The following is a 24,425-nucleotide window of genomic DNA, read 5'->3' as shown; positions in this document are numbered from 1 at the left end:
CTGATTAAGCAGGCAACACCGTAACCTGGGATGCCAACTTCCCCTTGCCCTCCCCTTCAAACGCAGCCATATCCTTCCCTTCCTCCCCATAATTCTCCTGGCTACCCGTCTCGGCGATATGCCCGAACCGCGCCTCGCCCTTGGACTCGTCGATCTCGACAAAGCGGCGGTTCATGCCTGGCGGAGGGGAGATGAAGCAGAGGATGACGTAGACGAGGGCAGAGATTCCAGTTCCGGTCATCCAGGACTGAGAGTCAGCTACTGTCCGATGAAGAGCAACAGTCGATACTCAGCGCGGGGAGAAGGAGGGAAAGAGGAGGAGCTGGGAAGCGAGACGACTTACCAGAGTATACACTCGCGACATGCCAATGTTGACGGAAACAGCTGATGAGAGGGTGTTGATGAAACCAGGGGCGTTGATAGCGAACCCACTGCAGAGTCAGCATGGTCCCCTACTGTTTCAAGCAATCTGACGTACCAGAGGTAAGCGGCAAACGCCCTCCAGTTGATACCCGCAGTGTACCAATACCATCCCTCCTGATCGAGCGTGTACAGGTCGTTGATCCTGTAGTGGCCTCGGCGGACGATCCAGTAGTCGGCGATCATGGGTCCAGCGATGCAGGAGAGGAGGACACCGTATGCGCCGAGGTAGTTGCCGAATGTGGCGGACGACTTGTACAGAAGCCATGGGTTCCTGACTGTCAGCCGGAAGCCGCGGCGTCACTTGTCTGAAAGGGACTTACATGGCGAGACCGATGATAGCTGCAATGTAACCGCCTCGACGGATGTTGATGAACCGAGGCATGAGCGCGGTAAGGTCACACCCCGCCGAGATCGAGTTGGCAGCGACGTTGAGCATGAGCTGAACGTAGATGAAGCCCGCAGAGATGAAGACGAGGCCGGCACGGGTGGCGCTTGAGCCGTCTCGGTCGAGCATCATATCCATGATCTATAGTCATCAGTCTCATGCCGAGCGACAGAGGGGTGGAGCTCACCTTGACGACGTCCCAGACCTGCTCGCCGAACTGCGGCTGCGAGGCCGAGGCAATGACGATGCCCAGGAAAGAAGTGATACTGAATCCGATAGGCATGGCGATGAGCTGAGGCCAGACGGCGGCGCTGGGCTTCTTGGCGCGCGAAGCAAAGTCGGGGGCGTTGGTGATAAGCGTGAACATGTTGCTGGACGTCAGCTACAGCCCAGACTCGAGAGCTAGCAAGCCTCACTTGAAGCAGCTAGAGATGCTGATGAGCATCTGCCAGTGCAGGTCCGATCCCGAAAGCTTGGCGGGCTGGGAGAAGACAGGCCCAATACCGCCCGCGCGGGTGATGGACCACCCGAAGAGCGCGAAGCCAATGATGGGGCCGATGACTGCCTTGCCCATGAAGAGCCATCGGAGCTTGTGGATGGGAACCCAGATGGTAGGGAGGGAGAGGAGCCAGTAGATGAAGAAGGAGAGGACGTAGGCTGGTTGTCAGCTAGAGTCTGAGCGACGAGAGGGAGGGGACTGACCCGAGGTGGTTTCGGATGAAGCGGGCATGAGATTGGTCATGTTCACGAAGGAAGGGAAGATGGCACTGAATATTAGCAGAGGCCAAGTCAGGGTGACGAGACGTACCGGATGAGAACGTAGACACACTCCCCGCCCAGCCATGCTTGGACACCCCACCAGACGCAAGCCATCCCGGCGCGGTTAAAGACTGGCCAGAGCGAGCCAAAGACGCCGAAAGTGGTTCGGCAAACAGCGGGGAAGGTGATCCCAAACATGGCTCCCTATTCGTCAGTGCAGTCTAACGATGTAACTTACAGGTCGGGCGTTGAGTACGAGTAAAGGGCCAACGAGGCAGTACCCGACAATCACGCAGATGAGGGCCTGCCACCAGTTCAGACCGGCTGCTATCATGCCAGAGGCAATGACAAAGGTGTTGAGGTTGAAACTGTCGGCGATCCAGAATGCGACCTAGATGTCAGCCGAAGTCCATGTTGAGGAGAAGGAAGCTCACAAAGTTCCAGTGGTCCCATGTCTTTTGGGACTCATCGACGGGGAGGAGATCTGTCGACGCGAGGAACATCTCGGCCGAGGTCAGCCCCTCCGGATGCTCCGTCTCGAGCTTCTTGACGATTGATCTGAGCCGCATAGTGAGTGTGAGTAGGGGTATGAGTGTGGACTAGGGGTGGAATGTGTGGCTGTGGGGGATCGGAGGACAGGATCGGAGGACAGTGACGGCCCGTTATATCCTCCAGAGATCACATCAGCAGCCGCACTTTTCCTCTTATCCTTATCAGTATCTTCCGTGCACAACCGAGATGCCTATCAGTGCTCTGCCGCTGGCGCTGGGAGATTAGACCGGACCAATGGCTTTACGGCCTGCGGGGAAAGATATGAGAGGCGTAGGTCTTGTGACAAGAGCAAGTTCGGTTTAGATCAGGATGCGCGAGACAAGCTTAATTGTGGGGCCGCAAAGGTGAGTTACCATGCCGTAAACAGGGGCGCGCAGCTGATCTCAGCTGATAAGCTGCAGCCCTTATCTCTGAACCTTCTTTGCCCTTCGCCTCTGCAGCTGCTTTGCTCTGCACTTCCAGCGGCTCTGATTCTGTCCGAATCCGCATCTACCTGGCGATATCACAGACAGGCAGAGGTTGAGACAATGAGCTTCCTTTTGGATCCAAGCCAAGCGAGGCCACGGATACTCGTTATCAACCCGAACTCTACCGATGTGAGCGTCGATCCTGCGGGAGTTCGGGTACATCAGCTGATCCCAGGCCTTCTCCGTGGCCATGCAGAGGACAATACGGCAGGATGATCTTCCCGTAGACTTCTATACTGCCCCTGGGCCGACCGCGCCGGCGTCCATCGAGGGAACAGTGGACAGCATCACCTCGACGGCAGCTGTCCTCCAGGACCTCCGCGATCGGCTAGATGAATGGGACGGAGTAAGTCTCACGATCTGCCAAGCTGATTTAGTTCGTCATCGCTTGCTTTTCCGCTCATCCGCTCGTCGGCGCTCTCCGAGAAATGACTGCCTCCCCAGCCGTGGGCATCCTCGACGCTCCCCTCCTCCTCGCTTCCCAGCTATCTCCTGCCGTCGGTATCCTGACCACCTCGCCCCGCTGGGTCCCGCTCCTCGAACACGATCTCCATATCCTCCACGTCGCGCAGATATGTACCGCCGGCGTTGTCTCTTCCGGCATGTCCGTACTGGATCTGGAACATTTGCCTCGGGAACAGGTGCTGTCCACTCTGGGCCGGATAGCGAAGGACGAGCTCGTGGGGAAGAGAAGGGCAGGGGCGATCGTGCTAGGATGCGCAGGGATGGTGGGTCTCAAAGAAGAGGTAGCGCGGGCGTGCGGAGAGGGCGTGAGGGTGATAGATCCAGTTGAGAGCGGAGTGGAGGTATGCAAGAGTCTAGTCAGGCTGGGTATGCGGACAAGCAAGGTCGGGATGTATGCATCATCATAGGTCACATCCTAGATCTTATGTGGCTGGAAGTCATTGATCCACGCTCGTGAGGTACCTCTTGGTCCACTACCGTCAGCTCGGCTGTACCAAGGGGACTCACGGCAAGCTGCTCAGTCTCCGCTTGATGAACTCCCCGCCTCCAGGCTGGTTCATGATCTGATTACTTTCTCCATCGTAAACCACCTCGCCCCGCAGTATCACCAGCCTTGGCCAGTCCTTGACCTCCATATCCTCGTATGGCGTATAGTCGACTCCATGGTGCATGTTTTCCTGCTTAATGATCGTCGACTTGCGCGAAGCGTCCGAGCGCCAAATGACAAAGTCCGCGTCGGATCCAGGCTGGATGGTACCTTTCTTGGGGTACATACCTGCTTTCAGCTCCGCCAGACGGAAGACGTACCGTACAGCTTGGCAGCGTTTGACGAGTTGAGCTCCACAAAGCGCTGGCGCGAGATACGACCCTCGAGGACACCGTATGACCAGAGCAGAGGCGAGCGGGTATTGATGCCTGGGATGCCGTTGGGTATGGCTCGGAAGTTGCCAGCGGGGTTCTTGGTGGTATTTTCTATCAGACCATACTGACATCAGCTCAGTCGTAAGTTTGCTCACCTTCTTGCCGGTCTCGTCGAAGAAGTTGAAAGGGGCATGATCAGACGAGAGTACTGTAAAAGTCCCATTGGCTAGTCCCTCCCAGATCCCCGCCTTGTCTGATGGGTCACTCCGCAGCGGTGGAGAGCAGACACACTTGGCACTGGCGTCAGCTAAGCGAGGCGACAGACTCACCCCAAGAACCCAGGCGCCTGCATCTTTTCAGCAGTAAGCAGAGCATAGTGCGGACATGTCTCGCCATAGATCGGCAGGCCTCTCGTTTGGGCTTTCCGGATAGCCCGCGTCGCCTCCTTGGCTGAGACGTGAACGAGCAGCATCGGGGCATCGATCACTTCAGCCAGGGCGAGCGCGCGCTGGGTCGCTTCGTCTTCGACGAGCTGAGGGCGGGAGGTACCGTGGTGCATCGGCTCCGACATGCCCTGCTTGAGCAGGCGCTCAGCCATCCACTCGATGATATCGTGGTTCTCGGCGTGGACCATCGTGGTCAGTCCGTGACGTCGGGATCCAGCGAGGATGTCTAGCATCTGTCGATCATTAAGAGCCATGTCGGCATAGGTCATATACACCTACATCAGCTTCATCGTCAGCTGACTCACCTTGACAGAGGTCACTCCGAACTTGACCAGCTCGGCCAGCTCTTTATCTACCACCTCGTCCGTCGGGTCACTGATAATCGCATGAAATGAATAGTCGCAGTGCGTCTTGCCGTCCGCCAGATCATAGTACGCCTCAACTGCAGGCATGACCTTCTCACCTCGCACCTGAACCGCAAAAGCCACGACAGTGGTAGTCCCGCCGGCGATAGCGCCTCTTGTACCGGTCGTCCAATCATCGGCGCTCTGGGCATTGCCCTGATTCTGGCCGATGTGGACGTGTGAGTCGACCCCTCCAGGCTATTCTCAGCTTTGATAAACGTATGACTCACTGTGATCCACCCTCCCTCTGCATCTATCACCTTGCACCCCTCCGGTACAGGCAGGTTCTTGCCGAGGCAAGTGACCACCCCATTTCTCACCCCGATATCGCACTGGGTCTCGTCCTACCCCGTCAGCTTGGCAGATGCTCCTCGGTAGAGACCAAAGCTTACAGAGGCATTGACTACGGTCCCGTTCCGTATGATCAAGTCAAAATGAAAGGGGTCAGACATGGTTGTATGCACGAACGAGCTACTGCCGCAGCATGCCTCTTGCACCCAGCCGATCACCGCCTGGAGACCCCACAGCACGTGCACGTGGCTCTCGGCCGTATCAAGCGGATCTGGTGCCCCGGATAAATCTCGGATCTTGACAGGCGCCGATTTTGCCGGAACCTCGGACCATGGTCGCGCAGGTTAATTTCGCACGACTCAACTGCTGCTTCATTCATCGTCTGTGCTTCATCCTTCTGAGTACTTCTTTGCGATCTGATACAACTCTTGTGTATAGTCACAGCTACTCCGCGAAGCCTCATAACTCGACGAACACAGACCAGCCAAAATGTCCACGAAACCCTCCGACGCGGGACCATCTCGCCGAGCCGCCCCACCGTCCATCCTCGCGCCTCTGCAGCGCCAAACATCCCTCACAGACCCCGCAGCCCTCGTCGTCGCCTTCCCAGAGCTGCAACGTGGCATGTCAGCAACGTCCACCAAGTCTCGGCGCGCCGCAAACGCTCAAAATACAGGCGGGAGGAGGGCATCGGCTATATCCGAAGGGAGTGAAGAGAAGGATTTGGCGGATAGAGGGGATGAGAAGGGAGACCTGGAGGCGAGTGATGGAGGGCAGGAAGAGCCGACGTTTCCGGATGGAGGAACAGAAGCTTGGCTCGTAGTGTTTGGTAAGTCGAGAAACTGACAGGTATGCGCGGAACTGACAGAGGCAGGTGGTTTCTGGACGGTATTCTGCGGGTTTGGGCTTGCGGGTAGTATAGGCGCCTTCCAGACGTTATATCGGACTGGCTTCCTTGTCGAGTATACCGAGTAAGCGCACCCGTCCTAATCTGTGAGGGCCAGACGCTGATCTTCAGCTCTCAAATCGGGTGGATCGCCTCGCTGCAGTCCTTCTTCACATTCGGTCTATCGTGCTTTACCGGAGCGCTATTCGATAAATTCGGACATCGCCCACTGATCGCCTCGGGAACGTTCTTCCTTATTCTTGGTTTCTGTATGCTGAGTCTGTGTACGCAGTACTATCAGCTCATGCTGGTCCATGCGACGCTGTTGCCGTGGGGTGCGAACTTGCTGTACGCTCACTACTTGCCCCGACAAAGGTCTGAGCGGAAGAGCTGACATACAGCTTCATGTGCCCAATAGCAGTCGTGGGGCAGTGGTTCCAGAAACGTCGTGGACTAGCATTGTGAGCTCATTTCTAAAAGCATCAGTCACCGAACTGAAGCTAATGAAAGTAGCGGTCTTATGAGTACCGGCTCCTCTCTCGGCTCCGTCGTCTGGCCGCTCATCCTTGCCAACTTACCACAAAGAAGTATGTCAGCTTCCTTGTCACCCTTCCTGCATTGGAAGTCTGGGAGCTGACACCTCAGTTGGCTTTGGCTGGACATGTCGGCTCATGGCCCTGATCTGTGGCCTCTGCGGTATCACAGCCTTCTGTCTGCTCAAGACTCGATTACCGCCCAGACCGGCGGGATCGTTCTTCTACTTCCAGGCGTTCAGGAGCCTGCAATACAACTGCGTTGTGATCAACTTCATTGTCAGTCTACTGGAACTGCTTGCACGAGACAGGCCAGTACTGAGCTGACTGGGCAGTGTTTCGGATTCGCCTTCTTCGCATTCTTGACATATATCGGGACATATGGCCAACTAGCCGGTCTAGGATCTTTGGCGCCCTATCTCCTGTAAGCTACACCTTCATTAGGTCCCTACCCAGTCCATCAGCAGTGGCTCCTTCGCTTGCTTTCCACAACTACTTTTCGCCCTGTCCCAAGCTGACATTCCAGGATCATCCAAAACGGCTCCTCGGTCGTGGGCCGACTCGGCTCCGGCATTCTCGCCGACAGAATAGGAACCTACAACGCCAATATCATCGGGAACGCTCTATTCGTCATCATGTATTTCATCTGGCTCGCCGTCAAAAACACCACTGCGGGGCTGGTGGCCATGGTGGTCATTATTGGGATTGCGGGCGGGAGCTTTGTATGCCTCCAGCCGCCGTTGGCGGTCATGACGGCGACGGATATGCGGTATGGGGGGACCATGATGGGTCAGGCTTTGTGTAAGTCTCTCTCTACCTTGAATCAATGAAAAGGAGTTGGCTGACCAACCAGTCGTTATGGCCTTCGCACAGCTCGCTTGCGGACCGTCGTTCGGCGCACTCCTAGGTTCCGGAACACCTATGGAGCGGTACGATTCCTTCTACAAGGGTATCGTCCTCGGCGCTGTCCTCTCCCTTGTCGGCGCAGCGTCGATATGGGTCGCGAGGTGGGATCGGGAAAGGCGATTCTGGGCGAAAGCGTAGGCTACGGGCTGTGGTACGGGGGCTCGAGCTCGTGAGGGATCTGTAGGTCTTTAATTACGAACATCTGGATGTATAAGTAGTCCAACTCCGTGCGGACCATTGGGCAAGTGATGCAGGTTTTTGCATCAAGCACGTTGGTGCTGGAGTTGCCTTGCACGGTGTATAGTAGTCTCAAGCGGTGGCTGCGGCCGTTTCGTCAGCAGCGACTTTAGCAACTCAGTAATGCTGTTGAATCATATCATCGTACATGCCACACCCCACATGATCTGTACCAGGCCCGAAACACCCAGCGACTGGTTCACCCAGCCACCTCTGCTTTTGATGGAAACACCTACAACCCCTCTGGTCCCCATCCCTGCACTCTTCACACCTCACGCTCATACCCTCCTGCTGGCTACCTGATCCTTCCGCCCTACGCCCCAGGCTTACCCCCAGCCCCAGACACCGCCCCAGATCCAGATCCAGCCCCAGCTCCCGCCCAATCCGCCCAACCCACCCCCTCGCCACCCCTTAATCCTTCTTACTCTTCTTCTTCTTTGGCCTCTCCTCCGCCTCACTTCCACTCCCACTAACACTCCCCTTCTTTGTCTTTGTCGTCTTGTTCTTCCTTTTACTGCCCTCCTCATCGGCAGCACCAGCACCAGCCGCCTTGGCCGCCTTCTTCTTGGCCGCCGCCTTTTTCGCAATCTCCTCCATCATCGGATCGGACGCGTCGGATTCACCTCCGCCCGCATCGCTCCCAGCGTCCGAATTGGAGGATGATTCAGAGGGCGATCCGCCGTCCGATGAAGACCCGTGGAAGTCTTCATCATCTTAAAAGTTAGCTTAATGCTCCAGGCATGACAAGACAAGAAAGGAACCAGGAAAGACGTACCCGACTCATCATCATCATCATTCGCCTTCTTAGGCTTCTCTGCCCGTCCCTTCTCCCCCTTGCCCTTCCCCTTACCCTTGCCCTTCCCCCGCTCATCCTCACTCGGTATACTCGCATCGCTCATATCCTCATCACTAAGCCCCTCGACCTCCTCCTCCATATCCACATCCCCCAAATCAGGCTCCTCCATCTCATTCTTCAGCCTCACATTCTTGCCCCCCAGGAACGCCGAAATGCCATCCACCTCTTCTTTCGAGATGGCGGAAAAGACGTGGTCCGCTCCGCCCGACTTGGGGGCGACGCGCATGTCGAACGTCCGGGCCGAGGCGACGCCGCCGCCGACGCGCGAGAAGGAGATGGACTCGGTTTTGGAGAAATCGATGAGGATGGGTTGCTTGGCGATGAAGATGAGACCCTTTTCGAGGAAATAGAGCTCGCCTTGGACGGCTTTGACGTTGGCTTTGACGCCGGAGAGGCCTTGGGCGCTGGAGATTAGCGCGGCGCAAGGGCGGCCATGGCGTGCGGCCTGGGTCCTGGATAGGGCAGGATGAAGAAGCAAAGCAGTCAGGGCGAGGGGGATCGGAGAAAAGGGATGGAGTGGTTCTGGGAGTAGGTCAAGCCGTAGAAAACGCTAAAGCAGGCCAAGACGAAGGCATAGTTCAGGCAACTCACGTTCGGTATGAACTCGGCGGGGTAATCTTCTTCCCCGTCAATGCCTTGAGGACGAGCGAGATGACCTGGAATGTCGGGCTTTCGTATTTTCTCGACAGGCCGGGGTACTTTTCCAGCTCTTCCCTGGTGGTGTCAGCTGTTTCTCCTTTTCGTATACTGTAAGGCAAGCGCAGTCCGCCCCGGGACGACCCGTCTCCCGCTCCCGCTCGATAGGTATTCTCATTCAGCTTTCAAGGGAACCTTCCTCTGCTGGCGTAACATTCCGGCTTTGCTCGCCAGACATGCTCAATGTGTCCGCTCCGCTCGCCCTCTCTTGCTTCATTCCACTCACTTCCCTCACGCGCTCCGCTCAGACTCACTCTTCCAAATTCAACTCCGCATCCACCTCCTCATCCTTCGGCCACTGAGCCACCAAGAACGGATACCTTGTCGCGCCCTGCCGAATCGGCGGGTCCAGGCCGAGTACGAGCTGCACGTGCAGATCGTCCACTTTGGGGATAAGGAAAATCCGGTGGATCGATGTGAACGGTAATCGGTAGTCGGTTGATTTGCCTACGAGGCGGAGCGAGTCGAGGAAGAATTCAATAGAGAATCGGCCTCTGAAGAGTCGTCAGCATCTGTACCCGCAGACCCGCAGCGCGCAGACCCGCAGCCAGAGCCCGCAGGCTAGACCTGAACCCACCTTGGCGTGAGCACCAGCACCTCTTCAAACGTCACGATATTATCTCCCACATTGCCCCCAATATCCGCCCTCTCCGAAATCTTACGATGCAGCGCCTCGGCAGCCGTCACCTCATTCCCCTCTTCATCCAATTCCACCTCTTCCTCATCCTCCTCTTCGTCCTCGTCCTCATCCTCCTCGCCTTCCTCCTTCTTGGCCCGGCCCTGCCCTTGCCCTTGCCCTTGCCCCTTGGACGACGACGTGCTCTTCCCGGGCACGTAGAAACGCATCTCGACGAGCTCGTCCGGCTGGCGCGTCTTGAGATCGTTCTCGGCGATTGTGATAGGGACCGGGGTGAATTCTAGCGCAACCTCGTTCTTGCCGGCAATGTTGGAGTTGGAGATGACCGAGAGGGGGATTTCGAAAGTTGGGCGAGTCTGGACTTGGAATTGGATATCGTTGCCTGGAGAGTCAGCTACTGAGCGAGGGGAGGCGGCCCGAGCTGAGTCAAGGCAGCCGAGGCGAGAGTGGCAAGACAAGGCGAGGCCAGTCAGGAATCAGGAAATAGCGGAGGAAGCGCCATGAAAAAGTAGAGGTAGAACCGAGACACCCACCCTGCACTTGGAGTTCTCCCCAATTCCATCCCTTCAAACTGATATCCCGAATCTCAAGCTTGACAGAGAAGAACTCGTCTAGCGTCCGCTTGATCTTATCGAGGTCCTGCGAGTCAGCATAGCGCTTGGGTCAAGCGCGGTACCAGAACCCTCCCTCCACCTTCTGACCCATCCTCGTCAAGTGTGCCGACCCCGCCCCGACCGCATAGCTCCACCTCTTCTTGGCTAGCTAGCCCCCCACTGTTCCCTTATCCCTTCTGTCCCTTCCCCCGCGTTCAATGATGTCCCGCACACGTGCCCTGTTTCCGCAGTACCACCGCCCCTTCATACGGCCAGATCCTGTCTCCTTCATCCGTGCCCCGTGCCCCGTGCCCCGTGCCCCGTGCCCCGTGCCCCGTGCCCCGTGCCCCGTGCCCCGTGCCCCGTGCCCCGTGCCCCGTGCCCCGTGCCCCGTATAGCCGCTTCCTTGTCTGCTTGCTAGCAAATCCACTAGCCCTCCATTCCCCTCTGCATAACGGTCCAGTCTTCCACTCCGGCCCCTCCTTCCTCCTTGCCCCCTCAGTCCCCTCAGCCCGGTCCTGCAACCCCCTGCCTCTCTCCAGTCCCAAATCGACGTCTCCCTCCTCTCCTCTCCTCTCCTCTCCTCTCCTCTCCTCTCCTCTCCCCTCCACTCCTCTGTCCGCCCTTTCTCTCCTCCCCTCCCCTCTGCTCCCTCTTCTACTCCTCTCCATCTCCCGCTTACGCACATCACCCAAACCCCAACCCCCAAAAACCAACTCACATCCCGCTTAAACCCCTCAAACGTCACTTTCCCCCCCTCCTGCCCCTGCCCCTGCCCTTGCCCCTGCCCCTGCGCCTGGCGCATCCCAAACCTGACCTGAAACCCCCTCGCCACCCGCATCCATGCCGCCGCCCTCACGTCCCCTCCGGAGAAGGTGAGGGGTTCGGCCGATTCGGAGGTGTATGATTTCCAGCCGAATCCGGCTGCGTTGAAGCGGAGTTCTGCGAGTCAGGATTAGGTCAGTGAATTAGAATACGAGATGAGTGTGGATAAGTGAGAGATGGGGGGCGAAGGAGGGGGGTAAAGCGGAGTAGAAGGGGAGGGGCAGTGCTGTGGAGAGGAGGAAGAGACGTACTGCCCAAATCGGACGAATCGCCATGAAAGACTACAGATATCAGCTATACGTCTAGGGCATACTCAGAGCCATGGACCGTGAAGCTGACCATTCTCGAATGTGACTGTCGACATGATATCGCCTGTACTGTATAGATGGAGATCAGCAAAGAAGGTAGAGAGATAAAATAACAGACGAATTAAGGCTGGCTGGCTGATCGTTGCAAGTCGCGTCCAAGTCGCGTGTGGCGATACTTCCGCACAAGAATCCACGTCATCTTACCTCCACTCCCATGCTCCCCGATACTTTATGATGATGAGCTTAAAAGCGCCTAATACGAGGCACATGGCAGACGATACTCTACGCATTACACACATATACGGGATCTGTATCAATACTGTCTAGACCATGCGAAAGAGGCTAGAACCGGTCCGAGATAGGTTGTAGCTCTAATTCCTCTGTTCCCTCTCCAGCTCGAAATCCCCTCTCTCCCCTCCCCTCTCCCCTCTCCCTCACCCTCCGCTCCTCCCCGCCTCGCCTACTTCTTCTGCCTCGCCCTCTGCTGTTTCCCCTCATACCTAACCGCCTTTCTGGCATTCACATCCCCCTCTCGCCCCTCACCCCCCTTCCTCACCTTCTTCCCTTCACCCCTCTCCACCCGCTTCAGCACCCCCATCTGCCTCTCCCTCTCCTCTTTCGCGCCCCCTCCGCCACTGGGCAGCTCATTCGCCTCAAACTTGCGCTTCACACCTTTTACTTTCGGCTCCCCCTCAAGCTTCTTATCAAACCGCCCCATACTCGCCGTCGCCGTACCCGTAATCAGGAGCGTCCGGTCAATCTCTGATTTCCGCTTGGTGCGGGATGACACCTTGTCGGCTCGAGCTTTTTCGATGGCGGGGTCGGTAGACGCGTTGGCATTGATGGCGCGGTTGGTGTTGGCGGATTGTTGTTTGAGGTTCTTGGTGACCCGGGCTTTGCGCGCGGCGCGGAGGGTCGAGGCGGGGTCGAGGTCGGCGTCTGTGAGGGTCAGCGTGGGGACGGGGTAGGGGTAGGGGAGTGGAGAGGAGAGTAGAGTCAACGAGAGGGCGAGGGTTCATGATAGAGAGGAGGAGACAGGACAGGAAGAATCATAGGGAATAGAAGAATGGGTTGGAGGGTGAGGAAATGCAGATAAGGATTCTCGCTCTGTTCGAGAAGAGATGCTCGCTTCGCTCGAGGGAGATTCTCGCTCCGCTCGGGAGGAGACATGCTCGCTCCGCTCGGGAGAAGACATTCTCGCTCCGCTCGGGAGTAGACATTCTCGCTCCGCTCGGCCTCGGCCTCGTCCTCGCCGCACTCCGCTCGCTTCGCTCGCTCTGTACGGACTCGGACTCACCATCCCTATTCTTAACCTCATGTAACCACTGCTCCTCCCCCTCCCTATTCTTCCCCCCCATCCCCCACCTGCTCACCCACTCTCCCCTCTCCTCATCCCACTCCTTCTTGTCTTTTGTCCGATGACTGATCCCCTTCTCCTTGGCAAACCGCTCCCACTTGGTCGGCTGCTTGGGCTTGGGCAGCGCCTTCTCCCTCGGCAACAACGTCTTGGGCGGCGGGAGGGTCGCGGTGGGTCCGGTGCCGGTGCTGGTGGATGACTGAGCGTGGGCGCGCGGGAGGGTGAAGAGCGAGGCGAGGAGGGAGGCGGTTGATGTGAGGGTGAGGGAGAGGAGGTGGGGGTTTAGGTCGCTGTACGGCAATGTCAGCTGCTGCTACTGCTACTGCTGCTGATGCGATGGTCGTGACGTGCAACGTACGCATAGGCAGCCTCGTCCACTGGGGTGTTATCGAACGCGGCAAGCAGACCCGCATCCACCTCGATGGGAACATCTCGCTCGAGCACGTTATTCGCGCTAATGGTCAGCTCCAGCTCGTCTTCCAATCCAGAGGGGAGACATACTGCTTCGCTGCGTATTCGGCCAAGTCTTGAGCTACGTCCATGTTGCTTATAGTATGTCTTAGCTGCAGAGTGAGAAGGGTAGGTAAGAGTATAGGCTATACAAATAGCACTTGGCTGGCTGGCTGGCTTGAAATCTCGCTGGGAAGGGGTTTACGGCATGGGATATAATCAAATAATCTGATTAGGATATTACTGGGCCGGAAAGAGGCGGAATACAACCTCTTCCTATACACCTTACCCTATACACCTACACCTTACCGCCCTTATAGTACAGTAACAGAGATGATCGACTGGGTGGTAAACAGTCAGTTGCCTCGCTTCGGAGCCACGGCGAAGAGCAAGAGCTGATCCTGCAGAAAAGCCGGTGATTAGGCAGAAGCAGATTGCGCTCCAGGTTTGTCCTCCCTTCCGGTTCTCTGGTCTTCAAGCTTCGTTGCGCGGTCGTGTTCGGGTCTCGGTCATCACTATGACCGGGTAGCCTATTGCGGCTTGTTACAAAGTCCGGCCGCTTTCGAGCGGATGACGGAAGGACAGACGGGACAGCGCCAGAGCTCGGGGCGAAGGGAGAGGATGCGGGAACCTGCCGACAACCAGCTGGAAGGTCTAGCTGACACTACAGGCCGAGCAGGGCAAGAACCTCGTATACCTCCGTGGTGCCCGCTCAAAGGTCTACTTTAGTGCGTACTATTTTGGTCCATCTCGGCCCGGGGTAATGGACAATTGGTGGACATTGCTGATCTAGCTCTTCCCTCTCTTCTCGCCCCATGTCTATTGTTCACGCTATCCCGCTTCTTTATCGCGCCTTACCCCGATGACTCCCTGCTATACATGCTTCCGGCCCACTCGCTCGCCCTCGCTCTTGCGAATCGCTGCTATTTCGCCTCCACCCAAACAGGCGCGTACATGGTCCTCTGGTCAGCTGCGTTCCTCGGATCAGGCTTCCAGCTCATTCAATACGCTCGGGTGAGTCTTGCGCCTGCAGCAACTTGTCTTTTTCTCGCATAGGGGGAATTGCTGACGATTTTTTTTCCCGTCCCCTTCCTAACCGCCTCAACTCCGTTTTTACCACTCGCCACACGGTACCTGCCTTTCTCACCGGACATCATTCATACCAATCATCAACGGCTTCACCACCATGGCCACCGTCGTCCTGGCCTGTCTCTGTCCCCGGTATACTCGTCCTCTCGGTTTGGTCGAACAGGGCAAGGCAAAGAAGGTCGGAGAGTAGAGCGTAGGGCGCGGGACTTTGGGGAGATGCATCCGTTTCTGGCTTCTTGTGATTTCGTTCCCAGCTTGTCCTGGCCATATGGTCCCGTATCAGCTACCCAGATGAAGCACCATTGAGATACCCATAGCCATATCTCACAGCGTCATCCTGTTGGTGGCAGCGGTAAACTCCGCCAGGCACCTCCACTTTTGGCTCAAGCTATCCTCTAGCAGCTCCAGATATACTCTCGTTGATCGCCCAACCTAGAGTATCGCCTGTCAATCCGCTATATAAAGCCCTCCAGTCGCTATCAGCTCGACTTGAGGAGGACATCATGTCAAGTCCTCACTCGCCTTTACTAGGCCACAACAACAACAATCCCGATATCCGTGTCTCTCCCTCTGGCCAGGAATCCGCCTTTCCACCAGGTCCACCACATGCAGGGTACGGTACCATGTCTGGCTCCAGCACGAACGCGAACGCCAACGCCAACGCCGCGCCCACCCGCCCCTCCCCCCTCGCCCACCCCTCCTCCACATCCACATCCTCCTCCTCCTCCCTCGCGTCCCGAGCAATGGCCGTCCGCGCCGCACACCGCTTCACATCGACGTCCCCCTCGGCCCCGTTCGCGGGGGATGATTCGGCCTTATCGCCCACGTCAATCGATATGCCGCCTCCTCTCGCCCACGCCCACGCTCACGCACCCAATCAAGGACAAGGCTCTGGTCGTCCTGGAAATCCAAATCCAATTATCAGAGAACCCATGATGTCCCCTGTTCGGTTCATGGACCAGGATCCTATGTCCCCTGATTCTCTGGGATCCGGATCCGCATCAACCTCTCGGCCCAGCGGAACGGGTCTGGGCCAGAACCAAAATGTGCGCTGGCGCCCACCCCGGAAATCGATCGATGCGGGCCGACTAGCCCGACAACGTTCACACCAGTCACACCACTCGCACGCGTCGCATCGGTCCGTGGATTCTTCGGTTCCAAACTCGCCAGCTCTCGGGCCTGGCTCTGGGTCTGGGGCAGACCGGAGAAAGAGTTCCGGACTGGGCCAAAAACCGCGCTATAGATGGTTGTCCCAGCCGGGGGGAGGGACGGGGGATGAGCCCGGTGTGAACGTGAGGAGCCGGAGGGACGAGGAGGCGTATGGAGGACTCAAGGGGGCGACGACGGTTACGGTTGTGGATTATGCGAATTATACGCCGCCGCAATCTCAGGCTGGGGGTGGGGGTGGGGCTGGGGGTGGGGCTGGGGGTTGGGCTGGCGCGGAGGGTGCTGGTGCTGGGGCGGGGGAAGATGCAGGAGACGAAGAAGAGTACGGCGAGGACGAAGGGGATATGAATTTCCGTGTTGAATTTCCAGGCGAGAGGCTGGGGGAGTGGTTGGCTGGGGAAGGGAAACGGAAGGTTGGGAAAGATGGGAAGAGTGTGGGTGTGAGATGGAGTGAGTTTGGGGTTCTCCCTTGGCTTGTCTCTGTGCCCACCCCCTCGCCCCTCTGCGACCCCGTGCTCTGCTCGGTGCTCAGCTCCGACGCTGGCCCTGACGCTATTGCTGCGCTAGTCCCGCCGGTATCGCTGGTACTGCTCGCACGACCGCGCTGGGGTTTGGGCGGTGGAGGGTCGGTCCAGGCAAACAGGCAGGCAGGCAGACAGGCAGGCGGCAAGTGCTGATGTACAGTCCACGTCCAAGGGCTGAATTGGGAAGTCATCAAGACCTTGACGCTGAACTACAAGTGAGTCCCCTGCTCTTGGCCCTGGTGACCATCAGTCCACCAGCCACTCTAGTCAACTACTATCGCTGACACCGCCAGCCTCCACCCCCTCGCCGTCGAGGACGCCCTCCGGAGCTCCAACTCCCCGCGCTCCAAACTCGACTTTTACCGCTCACACCTATACCTCCAGCTCCTCATCCACCACATCCACCATTCCGACGAAGAGGCCATCGAGGCGGCATTGCAGGGTGGGGTGTTCCACGACGAGGACGACGAAGGGGTGGAGGATTCGCCGTTCGGTAACGGTATGGATGGTGACGCCGAGGCTGGTCTGGGAGCGACCGGATCGGCAGTCGATGGTGTAGCTCAAGGCAGAGGGGGAGTGGGAGGAGGACCAAGGCGAAAAGGAACGATCGAGCGGCTCAAGGAGGTTCTAGGCCGTGGAAAGGCACGAGGAGGACCGGGGCTAGGACAAGGACCGCAGGGGTTTAGCGGGTCCGGATTGAGACTGCCGGAAGGTGTGGAAGGGGTGTTTGAGCCGAGTGTGGGCGGTAGCAAGTTGCAGAATGGGGAATCGGTACGTTCTCGCTTCTTGCTTGCTGCTCGCCACTACCCACCGGGACTCCCGCTCCTCCTACTCTGCGTCTGCAATGCGAGACCCTCTCCTTATCAATCCCGAGCGCGATAGACAGAGCTGATTCCTAGCCATACCAGAAAGAAGCGCATCGCTTGACGGTCGATCAGCTCAGTGCGAAATATATGGTACCTATTCGCCGAGGGATCATTAGCATTTTCATGACTCGTGAGGGTGAGTGGCTTTCCCTCTCTCCCTTTTCTTCCGTCTTCTCCTTATTTTGCCTCTTCCACCTTAGTTGCTATGAACTGCCGTGACAACTAGCAGGAGAGATGAGGAGTCCAGCTGACAATCTAGGCACGATCATCACCCTCTCTCAGCGCCGATTCAGGGAGGTCGTTAACCCCATTTATGAGCGACTGGAGGATGATCAGTCTTTACTCAGGCGGAGCGCGGATGTCAGTATGCTCGCGCAGGCGTTTTTGGACATTGCGGCGGATTTGGCCGTCGAGGTACGTCATCTACTTTCCCCCACCAACACGTACTGCGGGATCCAACCGCTTCATTGCTTCCTTCTGGACGCAGAGCTTGACCTTTGGCACGACAATGGGGATCAGCCGTCTCGTCCAGGCGTCAGGCATTGCGTTACTTCAGGATGAGCCCCTCAAGGCTTATCGCTGACCCCCAGGTTTCCCAAACATTCGAAGCCCAGATCCTTCGACTCGAAGCGAGCGTCCTGGTCGATCCCGAAATCGCCACGGTCCGACACCTCCATATCCTCTCCTCCCAGCTCATCCGGCTTCGGAGAGCCATGACGCCCCTCCTCCACATCACGTCCAATATCCGGGATCAGGACGCTCAACGCTCCGCGGCGGCGTCGGCCATTCCCGTCAAAGTTGAGCGGGGCGGGAGCATCATCTCGCTCGCTGGTGCTGGTGCTGGCGCCGGTGCTGGTGGACACAGTGGTCAGTCGGCAAACACTTCGGTACAGAGCCTGACTATACCCGAATACACGCCGACAATATCGTCGATGCGGGATCCGTCCGCTCGGGGCGGGACGGGCGTACCTGGCTGGGCAACACCGCGGGAAGAGCCCGGATCGAATCGCAGCTACATGCCATCAACGTCGCACACCCCGCCGCCGCCTTCCGCATCCGCTGGACTTTCGGCTGGTTCGAACGGCGCGCCCGCCGTCGGATACTTTTCGCCACTCACCAAAATCTATATTGGGGACGTCCTTGACCATCTGGAGATGGTGGTGAGCAGTATGGACCAGTACGTGGCTGTGTGTGAACATCTCACTGAATATATATTCGTGCGTATCACCCCCCTTCTTGTCTAGGGAGGGATTTGGGGATCGGGCAGGCATTGAGGATCGGAAAAGGGCGGCTTGGGGGATTTGGCGCCATTTTTGGCTGATCACGCAGAATATTCTCTCCTTCAACACCAACGAGTCGATGGAGCGCCTCAGCATCGTGACTGTCATCTTCCTACGTGAGTTGCTTAGCTTTGTGCAAAGCATCAGGAGATCAGGAGAAGATGACAAGATGCGGAAAGGAGGAATGCTGATTACGTAACAGCATTGACCTTTATCTCATCCTTCTTCGGAATGGTATGTTCACTTCCAATTATGGAGACCCAGCCCAGCTGACCGCCAATCAGAACTTCACGGACTTCCCACAACTCGACCAGAGCGTGAATTACTTCTGGATGGTTTCCACTCCCCTAACCTTCGGCTTCTTCGTCATCTTCTCGTTCAGCTACATCCGGTCCTTCTTCGAAACGGGCTGGAGGAAGACGCAACGATGGAGACAGCGGAAAGAGGTAGAGGGACGGTTCAGGCGTGGAGTCGGAGGAGGGCTGGGACCGAAGGGCGAGTAGGGCCTCGGATTAGGGCAGGGTCAAATCGAGATTGAGGTGGAAGGCCGGGATTCGCGCCGGGCGAGTCTGCTGCGTTGTTTGAGTTGATATGCAAGATTGCTATAGCAACTCGCAGCAGGTCATTGGCGGTAGGACAAGCCGACAACAGTGGCAGTCGCTGTACGACGCAGCCGATCACTGAACCACCTCTCTTAGGATGCCGTCATACCGGGCCGTTCACCCGAAAGATAAGATGAGATCTCGGTCTTCGGACTTTCTTTTTCGACTCGAATGTTCCAGTGCTTTATAATCATCCCTTCTGCTTGGTCATACAGGGTCATCTATGGCTATACCTCGGAGACATACTGCCAGCACGACATACAGCTCGACTCGAATTGTTTCGGCGACGGTATGTGACCCAAAGTATATAGCTTCAGCCAAACCCAGAAGACGAAGAACAACAAACCACCTTCACGTCCGCTCACTCCAAAATTACTCACCTACACTCGAGACCGAAGCTTGACATACCGACAAGATGAGTATGCTCCGTCTGTTGTCTCCCGGAAGGGTGGCCCTCCCTTCATCAGGACCAAGTTCCCGGCCATACTCGGACCAAATATCCCTCCAAGTCAGTCATCCCCCTCCCTTGCATTGGCACTCGGCTGACACCGCAGCTACACCTCCCCACCTTCGGCTCGCTCTTTATGAAGCCTCCAGATGACCCTCTCTGGCCGCACGCCCGCTCCGAAGGACCACGGGACGACCAGCTACTCTCGGGCATGCTGGAGATCCAGGTGCCAGCGGGTGCTTCTCGCCGATGCCGCTCGGTTCGCGTCGGAGTACGTACCAAGTCGATGTTGAACATGGGTCAGGGAAGGGGATGGGAGGAGGACGTCATTTTTGAACGAAAGGTTGAGATGATGGGTGGGAACTCGGATGGTATTCTACTGGATGAAGGCGTGCAACGGTGAGTCTGACTGCGGCTTCACACACCAGTTTCATCTGACATGGCTGACCACGTAGATTCGAGTTCACTCTCATCATCCCCTCCACGTTCGCCCCTCATGACTGGCACCACAATGGCAAAGTCAACCAAGAACTATTCGCCGAGCTCGAAGGTCTTCCCCTCCCGTCATCCCACTCCGCTCTATCGCTCTTTGGCCTCGGCTCATCCCGGCGCGGATCCGCCTCGCCCAGCATGTCGAAGCGCGGCTCCTTCTCCGGCTCCCCTTCTCGCTCGCCCTCGCCCATCGCTTCCCCGCTCTCCCTCTCGCCCATGCTAGCTGCGGCTGGTTCCCTCTCCATCACCCGGCAAGAAATCGCGCTGCCGGAAGTACCGAGTTATGAGCAGTCCCAAGCGGACCCGTTCGGTCTCGGTCCGCCTTTACTCCCGAGCAAAGGCATTGCAGCGGACGACTGGATCGTGGGGACCCACGAAGCGGTCAGGGAGATTATGGTGATGCACAATCCGAACCCCACTGGGAACTTTAGCGATCTGGATATGAGGCAGCAGGGCGTAGCGCCGGGTATAGGGGTATGGGACCTGAAGATCTTCTCGGATGTGGTGAGTAACACGACTCGGCTCAAGAATCCAAAGCTGACAAATAGTTCTCCATCGGCGGCCCTATCCATGCTCGACTCACCTTACCCTCCCTCAATCCCAAAACGACCATCTTCTCATGGCGTCTACAGCTGCGCCAGACACATACGCTCACTTCCCCGCGGGACGAGGAAGCCATCAAGCCAATCACCACTGTCCAGCACTTCGACATCATCTCTCAAGGAGCACGACCCGCTCAGGGCGTTCGGTATCCCGGGCTCGAGCATGCGGCGCTGTGGCGCGGAGACGAGTCGGGCGGGGAGGACAAGGGAGAGATGATGATTGAGGGTTCGGCGAGTATGCCAAAGGATGACCGAGGGCGGCCGACGACATTACCTGGGTGAGTCTACTGATTTACAATAAGGGATTCCGTGCTAATTCGTAGCTTGATCACACCGATCAACGTCTCACACATGCTAGTCTACGAGGTCTATTTCTCCGTCTGGGGCGAGGACGATCGAGGTCAGCCGATGCCTCATCCTGGACCGGGCGGTCTACGGTTCCTGCAGGTCACAAAACCCCTCATCCTCCCCTCCTGCGCGCTCATCCCCTCTCTTCTCGACCTGCCGATGTGTGAGTCACCCTCTTTCCTCTCATGAGACCCCGCTGATCGACAGACTCGGTCAACCAATGCCTAAAACCATGCAAGGCATGCGGCCGCAGACCTGTCCCTTCACTCTGTGTCGCTTGCCCCACCACATCTATTCCCCACCCGCCACACGCGGATCACAAGAGCCCCATCCCGCTCTGCCCATCATGCCCCGACCGCAAGTGCGAGGGAGAACTGGACCCATTCTCGATTGGACGTCCGCGGGAATGGCGGCTCTGCGCGTGCGGTCTCGACCCTGGCAAGATCGCTATGCGTATGAAGGCGTTCGCGACGGAGGGTATTCGGGCCGATGGGGGTGAGTGGGCAGAAGCGAGGTGGCGGGAGGAGAAGGAGGTCGGGGAGAGGGGAAGGGCGGGGTCTGGACGTTGATCTCGGGTATTAGGGCGTGGTACGGGGTCGAGCGAGGGATCGTGTTGAATTAAGGCCATTGTCATTTCGGGACTGGATCATGTAGGTAGTCAATATAATATGCAAACGTTCCGCATCGTGCGAGACGATACCATCATCTCACACTCGCTCGAGTCGCACTAGCCGAGGACTACCTCCACATTCCTCGGCTAAACCATAACCGCGAGTTACCGGCGGGCCGCCAATGCCGTTCTTGCCGAGCCCATCGATGACGATCGTCCTCCTCCGAGCGATGTTCGGACAATTGGTCTCCAGTCCTTCCGCTTCTTGTGCAATCCCGGAAGCGATATCCGAGGGAACCTCTTGCCAAGGTTTCGGCTTGGAATGGGACAACGTCTGAGCAGTGGAGCTCCGTGGTTCACCGCCGGGCCGAGTTCTGGGCAGGGTTGGGCTCCGGACCGATAAGCGGGGCGCAGGGGTGGAGGCGTCGCGTTAGCTTGAGGGTAGGTATATAGGAGTGCCGATGAATGGCCTCACCTCTTTTCTCCCTTCATCTTGCTCTTGCTGTGCAACAAACCTCTCTCACTAATCCTACTCAATACAGCTCAGTCAAGATGGGATGGAAAGAAGACTGGAAGGGCGTCACGCCTATGTTACTCTTCGCTGTCCTCGCTTTCGCATGGGGTGATATCTTGTTCGGAATGTGCGTTATACAGCCCCCTTAACGCGCCATCGTCAGAGCTGACAACGCCAGAGATACAGCAGCGTTCTCCGCGCTCCAGGTGCTTCCAGCATGGCTCCAGTCTTTCGGCGACTTCAACGCCGTGACAGGTGTCTACTCGTCTCCAACTTCTCGGACCTCGCTCATGAATGCTCTCGTCTTGTGAGTCTACCACGCGGTAATCGTGCAGAGCATAAGCTGACACCTTAGCATCGGAAGTTTCATCGGCTGCGCGCTGTTCGAGCCGATATGTGATCGATTCGGGTACAAGAAGACCATCTTACTCGCAGGTGTCATTCAGGCTGTGGCCGTCATCGGTGTGTCCCTTCCACTATGACATTGTGTACAAGCTGACATGGCAGTCGAGATGACGGCCAAGGACTGGATCACCTTCACCATCGGCCGAATCATCGCCTACATCGGTGTAAGTCTGCCAGTATCAGGACAAGTGGTTCGATCGCTGATTTTCAGGTCGGTCTCGTCGAGAATGCTACCCCCGGGTACTGCTCCGAAGTCTCGCCTGCGCCAATCCGCGGCTTCATGTCTGGATCCATGACCGTCCTCGTCACCTTGGGCAACACGATCGGTGTGGCGATGACTCTGCCGTTCGTCAACGAGACTCGACCCCTTGGATGGCTCGTAAGTTGCAGCTCCAGAGGATCAGGCCTTATATACACTCCGAGCCATGCTGATAGCCAGATCCCGGTCTCGATTCAGTTCCTCCCCGCCCTCGGTATCATCCTCATGGTCCCCTTCTGCCCCGAATCTCCTCGATGGCTAGTCGGCAAAGGACGCAGCGAGGAGGCGCTTATCTCGCTCAACAAGCTGCGCTCCAAGGAGGATATTGACTCGGGTCTGACCGCGGTGGAGATTGAGGAGATCGTCTATGCTGTCGAGCAGAGTAAGGAGTCGGAGAAGGGGCGATGGATCGATCTGTTCAACAGGACATACCGCTACCGTACTTTCATTGTCGTCTCCCTGTTCTTCTTCTACGAGGTGAGTTGCACCGTTACACCGACCACAAATAGCTGACTTCCAGACCACCGGCGGGCAATTCGTGAACGTCTATGGCCCGACCTTCTACCGCCAGCTCGGACTCGGCACCAAGGTCTTTGTCTACTCAACCATCGGCCAAGCGGTCGGTGTCGTCACGTCCATCATCGGTATTCTCGTCATTGACAAAATTGGTCGTCGTCCACCCGTCATCACCGGTGCCGTTCTCCTCTTCGTCTGTAACATCCTTATCGGATCTCTCGGGCCCAAGACACCAAACATCTCGCAGACGGAGCAGGGAGTAGTTATCGCTTCGATCATCCTGCTGCTTTCAGGTTTGAAGCTGTCTTTCCAGTCGTGCGGATGTAAGTTAATCCCACTGGACGCCCCTTCTTCCACCTCAGCAGGTCTGTGAGAGGGACACAAGCTGATAGACAGTCCTCTTGACATCCGAAATTGGCGGGAACCGGATGCGGAAGAAGTGTGAGTCTGGACCATCAGCCATGGAGAGGCGTGGGAGCTGACCCTCAGTTATGGGCTTCGGTACCGCCGCAGACGTCATCTTCCGCTTCGTCTTTATCCTCATCGTCCCCTACTTCCTCAACGACCCGCTCTACATGGGCGCTCGCTTTGCCTTCGTCATGGCTGTTCTCGCTGCCATTTCGGTCGTTTTCGTGGTGCTCTGCGTGCCCGAGGTAAGTCTACATCTGTCTCTTCACGACGGACCCTCGCTAATTCTCAGACGAAAGGAAAACAGCTTGAGGAGATGAATGAGCTCTTTGCTGTCAGTACACTCTCACAGGCCTCTAGGAACATAGCTGACGTCGGCAGATGAACATCTGGCCTTGGGAGTGGCAAAAAACCGAGACCGAGGTCCGTCGGCAGTGGCTCGCGGATGTGGAGTCTCGAGCGAACGGGACGTACGTCGGCAGGCAGAAGGAGAAGGACGAGGGGGATGTAGAACATGTGAGCTACATGCTTGCGCAAGATCAGAGGATAGAGCTGACTTGAGAAAGATGGAGGTGGTGTAAAGTGGCGAAACTGATACATTGGAAATTTTGCGGCAGAAGTCGACCTATTTTGGTTCAGCTTTGTTGTTGTGCTCATATGCATCACTGATGTACACTCATGCGTCCTGCCTCTATTGACCATCGGCACGCAACTTGGAGATAAGGGCGATGTGCAATGAGGAGTGATCAGTATGTGAGAGGAGTGAGTGCGGTGGAATCAATTCGCCATCCGGCCGATTTCTTCAGGAGGAGATGAACGAACTGTTCGCCGTTTGTTAAGCGTTTCGCATGGTCTCAGTCCAGCTGACTGGCCTTCAGCGCAGACAGATACAATCATACAATCACACATAAGTCATAAGTCATGGTCTACCTCAAAAGGACTGATACACATCGATATA

At 57.1% G+C, this 24,425-nt stretch overlaps 10 protein-coding genes across 10 annotated transcripts; 6 read left to right on the top strand and 4 right to left on the bottom strand.

The window, feature by feature from the left end:
• Positions 1-4: 4 nt before the first annotated feature.
• On the bottom strand, positions 5-2,136 carry MKK02DRAFT_18508 (putative uracil permease; the record flags this gene model as incomplete). The annotated part of the gene is made up of 10 exons (XM_053085961.1): positions 5-247; positions 344-431; positions 479-694; positions 744-949; positions 996-1,179; positions 1,225-1,465; positions 1,511-1,575; positions 1,617-1,771; positions 1,806-1,958; positions 2,002-2,136. The coding sequence occupies 10 exons, from the start codon at positions 2,134-2,136 to the stop codon at positions 5-7; spliced, it is 1,686 nt and encodes a 561-aa protein (XP_052943091.1).
• An 827-nt stretch (positions 2,137-2,963) lies between these two features.
• MKK02DRAFT_18614 (Asp/Glu/hydantoin racemase) lies at positions 2,964-3,458 on the top strand (the record flags this gene model as incomplete). Its single annotated transcript, XM_053085981.1, has 1 exon — positions 2,964-3,458. A coding segment is annotated over one exon (495 nt), but the record flags the coding sequence as incomplete, so codon positions are not given.
• Positions 3,459-3,466: 8 nt separating this feature from the next.
• Positions 3,467-5,214, bottom strand: MKK02DRAFT_29168 (dihydropyrimidinase; the record flags this gene model as incomplete). Its single annotated transcript, XM_053087733.1, has 8 exons — positions 3,467-3,524; positions 3,559-3,826; positions 3,859-4,036; positions 4,068-4,209; positions 4,242-4,633; positions 4,664-4,960; positions 4,993-5,106; positions 5,155-5,214. 8 exons carry the CDS (start codon positions 5,212-5,214, stop codon positions 3,467-3,469), a joined length of 1,509 nt encoding a protein of 502 aa, XP_052943089.1.
• A 328-nt stretch (positions 5,215-5,542) lies between these two features.
• MKK02DRAFT_39290 (major facilitator superfamily domain-containing protein) lies at positions 5,543-7,516 on the top strand (the record flags this gene model as incomplete). The annotated part of the gene is made up of 9 exons (XM_053090523.1): positions 5,543-5,882; positions 5,928-6,024; positions 6,072-6,287; positions 6,341-6,400; positions 6,453-6,526; positions 6,585-6,751; positions 6,808-6,896; positions 6,999-7,273; positions 7,326-7,516. The coding sequence occupies 9 exons, from the start codon at positions 5,543-5,545 to the stop codon at positions 7,514-7,516; spliced, it is 1,509 nt and encodes a 502-aa protein (XP_052943088.1).
• Positions 7,517-8,026: 510 nt separating this feature from the next.
• Positions 8,027-11,586, bottom strand: MKK02DRAFT_39289 (putative subunit of the heterodimeric FACT complex; the record flags this gene model as incomplete). Its single annotated transcript, XM_053090522.1, has 9 exons — positions 8,027-8,328; positions 8,391-8,875; positions 9,063-9,185; positions 9,422-9,661; positions 9,745-10,186; positions 10,338-10,443; positions 11,119-11,339; positions 11,474-11,503; positions 11,562-11,586. 9 exons carry the CDS (start codon positions 11,584-11,586, stop codon positions 8,027-8,029), a joined length of 1,974 nt encoding a protein of 657 aa, XP_052943087.1.
• A 404-nt stretch (positions 11,587-11,990) lies between these two features.
• Positions 11,991-13,429, bottom strand: MKK02DRAFT_29165 (ribosome biogenesis-related protein; the record flags this gene model as incomplete). The annotated part of the gene is made up of 4 exons (XM_053087732.1): positions 11,991-12,469; positions 12,828-13,177; positions 13,246-13,341; positions 13,389-13,429. The coding sequence occupies 4 exons, from the start codon at positions 13,427-13,429 to the stop codon at positions 11,991-11,993; spliced, it is 966 nt and encodes a 321-aa protein (XP_052943086.1).
• Positions 13,430-13,670: 241 nt separating this feature from the next.
• Positions 13,671-14,393, top strand: MKK02DRAFT_39287 (uncharacterized protein; the record flags this gene model as incomplete). Its single annotated transcript, XM_053090521.1, has 4 exons — positions 13,671-13,692; positions 13,745-13,782; positions 14,008-14,065; positions 14,131-14,393. 4 exons carry the CDS (start codon positions 13,671-13,673, stop codon positions 14,391-14,393), a joined length of 381 nt encoding a protein of 126 aa, XP_052943085.1.
• Positions 14,394-15,394: 1,001 nt separating this feature from the next.
• MKK02DRAFT_18557 (uncharacterized protein) lies at positions 15,395-18,766 on the top strand (the record flags this gene model as incomplete). Its single annotated transcript, XM_053085968.1, has 11 exons — positions 15,395-15,824; positions 15,933-16,043; positions 16,278-16,332; positions 16,411-16,559; positions 16,704-16,888; positions 17,017-17,119; positions 17,243-17,397; positions 17,574-18,200; positions 18,313-18,379; positions 18,466-18,497; positions 18,548-18,766. The coding sequence occupies 11 exons, from the start codon at positions 15,395-15,397 to the stop codon at positions 18,764-18,766; spliced, it is 2,133 nt and encodes a 710-aa protein (XP_052943084.1).
• Positions 18,767-19,280: 514 nt separating this feature from the next.
• Positions 19,281-21,324, top strand: MKK02DRAFT_39285 (uncharacterized protein; the record flags this gene model as incomplete). The annotated part of the gene is made up of 6 exons (XM_053090520.1): positions 19,281-19,373; positions 19,420-19,712; positions 19,769-20,309; positions 20,354-20,685; positions 20,731-20,918; positions 20,963-21,324. The coding sequence occupies 6 exons, from the start codon at positions 19,281-19,283 to the stop codon at positions 21,322-21,324; spliced, it is 1,809 nt and encodes a 602-aa protein (XP_052943083.1).
• A 593-nt stretch (positions 21,325-21,917) lies between these two features.
• MKK02DRAFT_39284 (general substrate transporter) lies at positions 21,918-24,048 on the top strand (the record flags this gene model as incomplete). The annotated part of the gene is made up of 12 exons (XM_053090519.1): positions 21,918-22,006; positions 22,058-22,186; positions 22,235-22,341; positions 22,387-22,448; positions 22,496-22,663; positions 22,724-23,020; positions 23,064-23,382; positions 23,456-23,500; positions 23,549-23,712; positions 23,760-23,801; positions 23,849-23,983; positions 24,034-24,048. 12 exons carry the CDS (start codon positions 21,918-21,920, stop codon positions 24,046-24,048), a joined length of 1,572 nt encoding a protein of 523 aa, XP_052943082.1.
• Between the last annotated feature and the right edge of the window lie 377 nt (positions 24,049-24,425).

This window comes from Dioszegia hungarica (assembly GCF_025882075.1).
Source record: "Dioszegia hungarica strain PDD-24b-2 chromosome Unknown MKK02contig_19, whole genome shotgun sequence".
Lineage (NCBI taxonomy): Eukaryota > Fungi > Basidiomycota > Tremellomycetes > Tremellales > Bulleribasidiaceae > Dioszegia > Dioszegia hungarica.
This window is presented reverse-complemented; position numbering and strand designations above follow the sequence as displayed.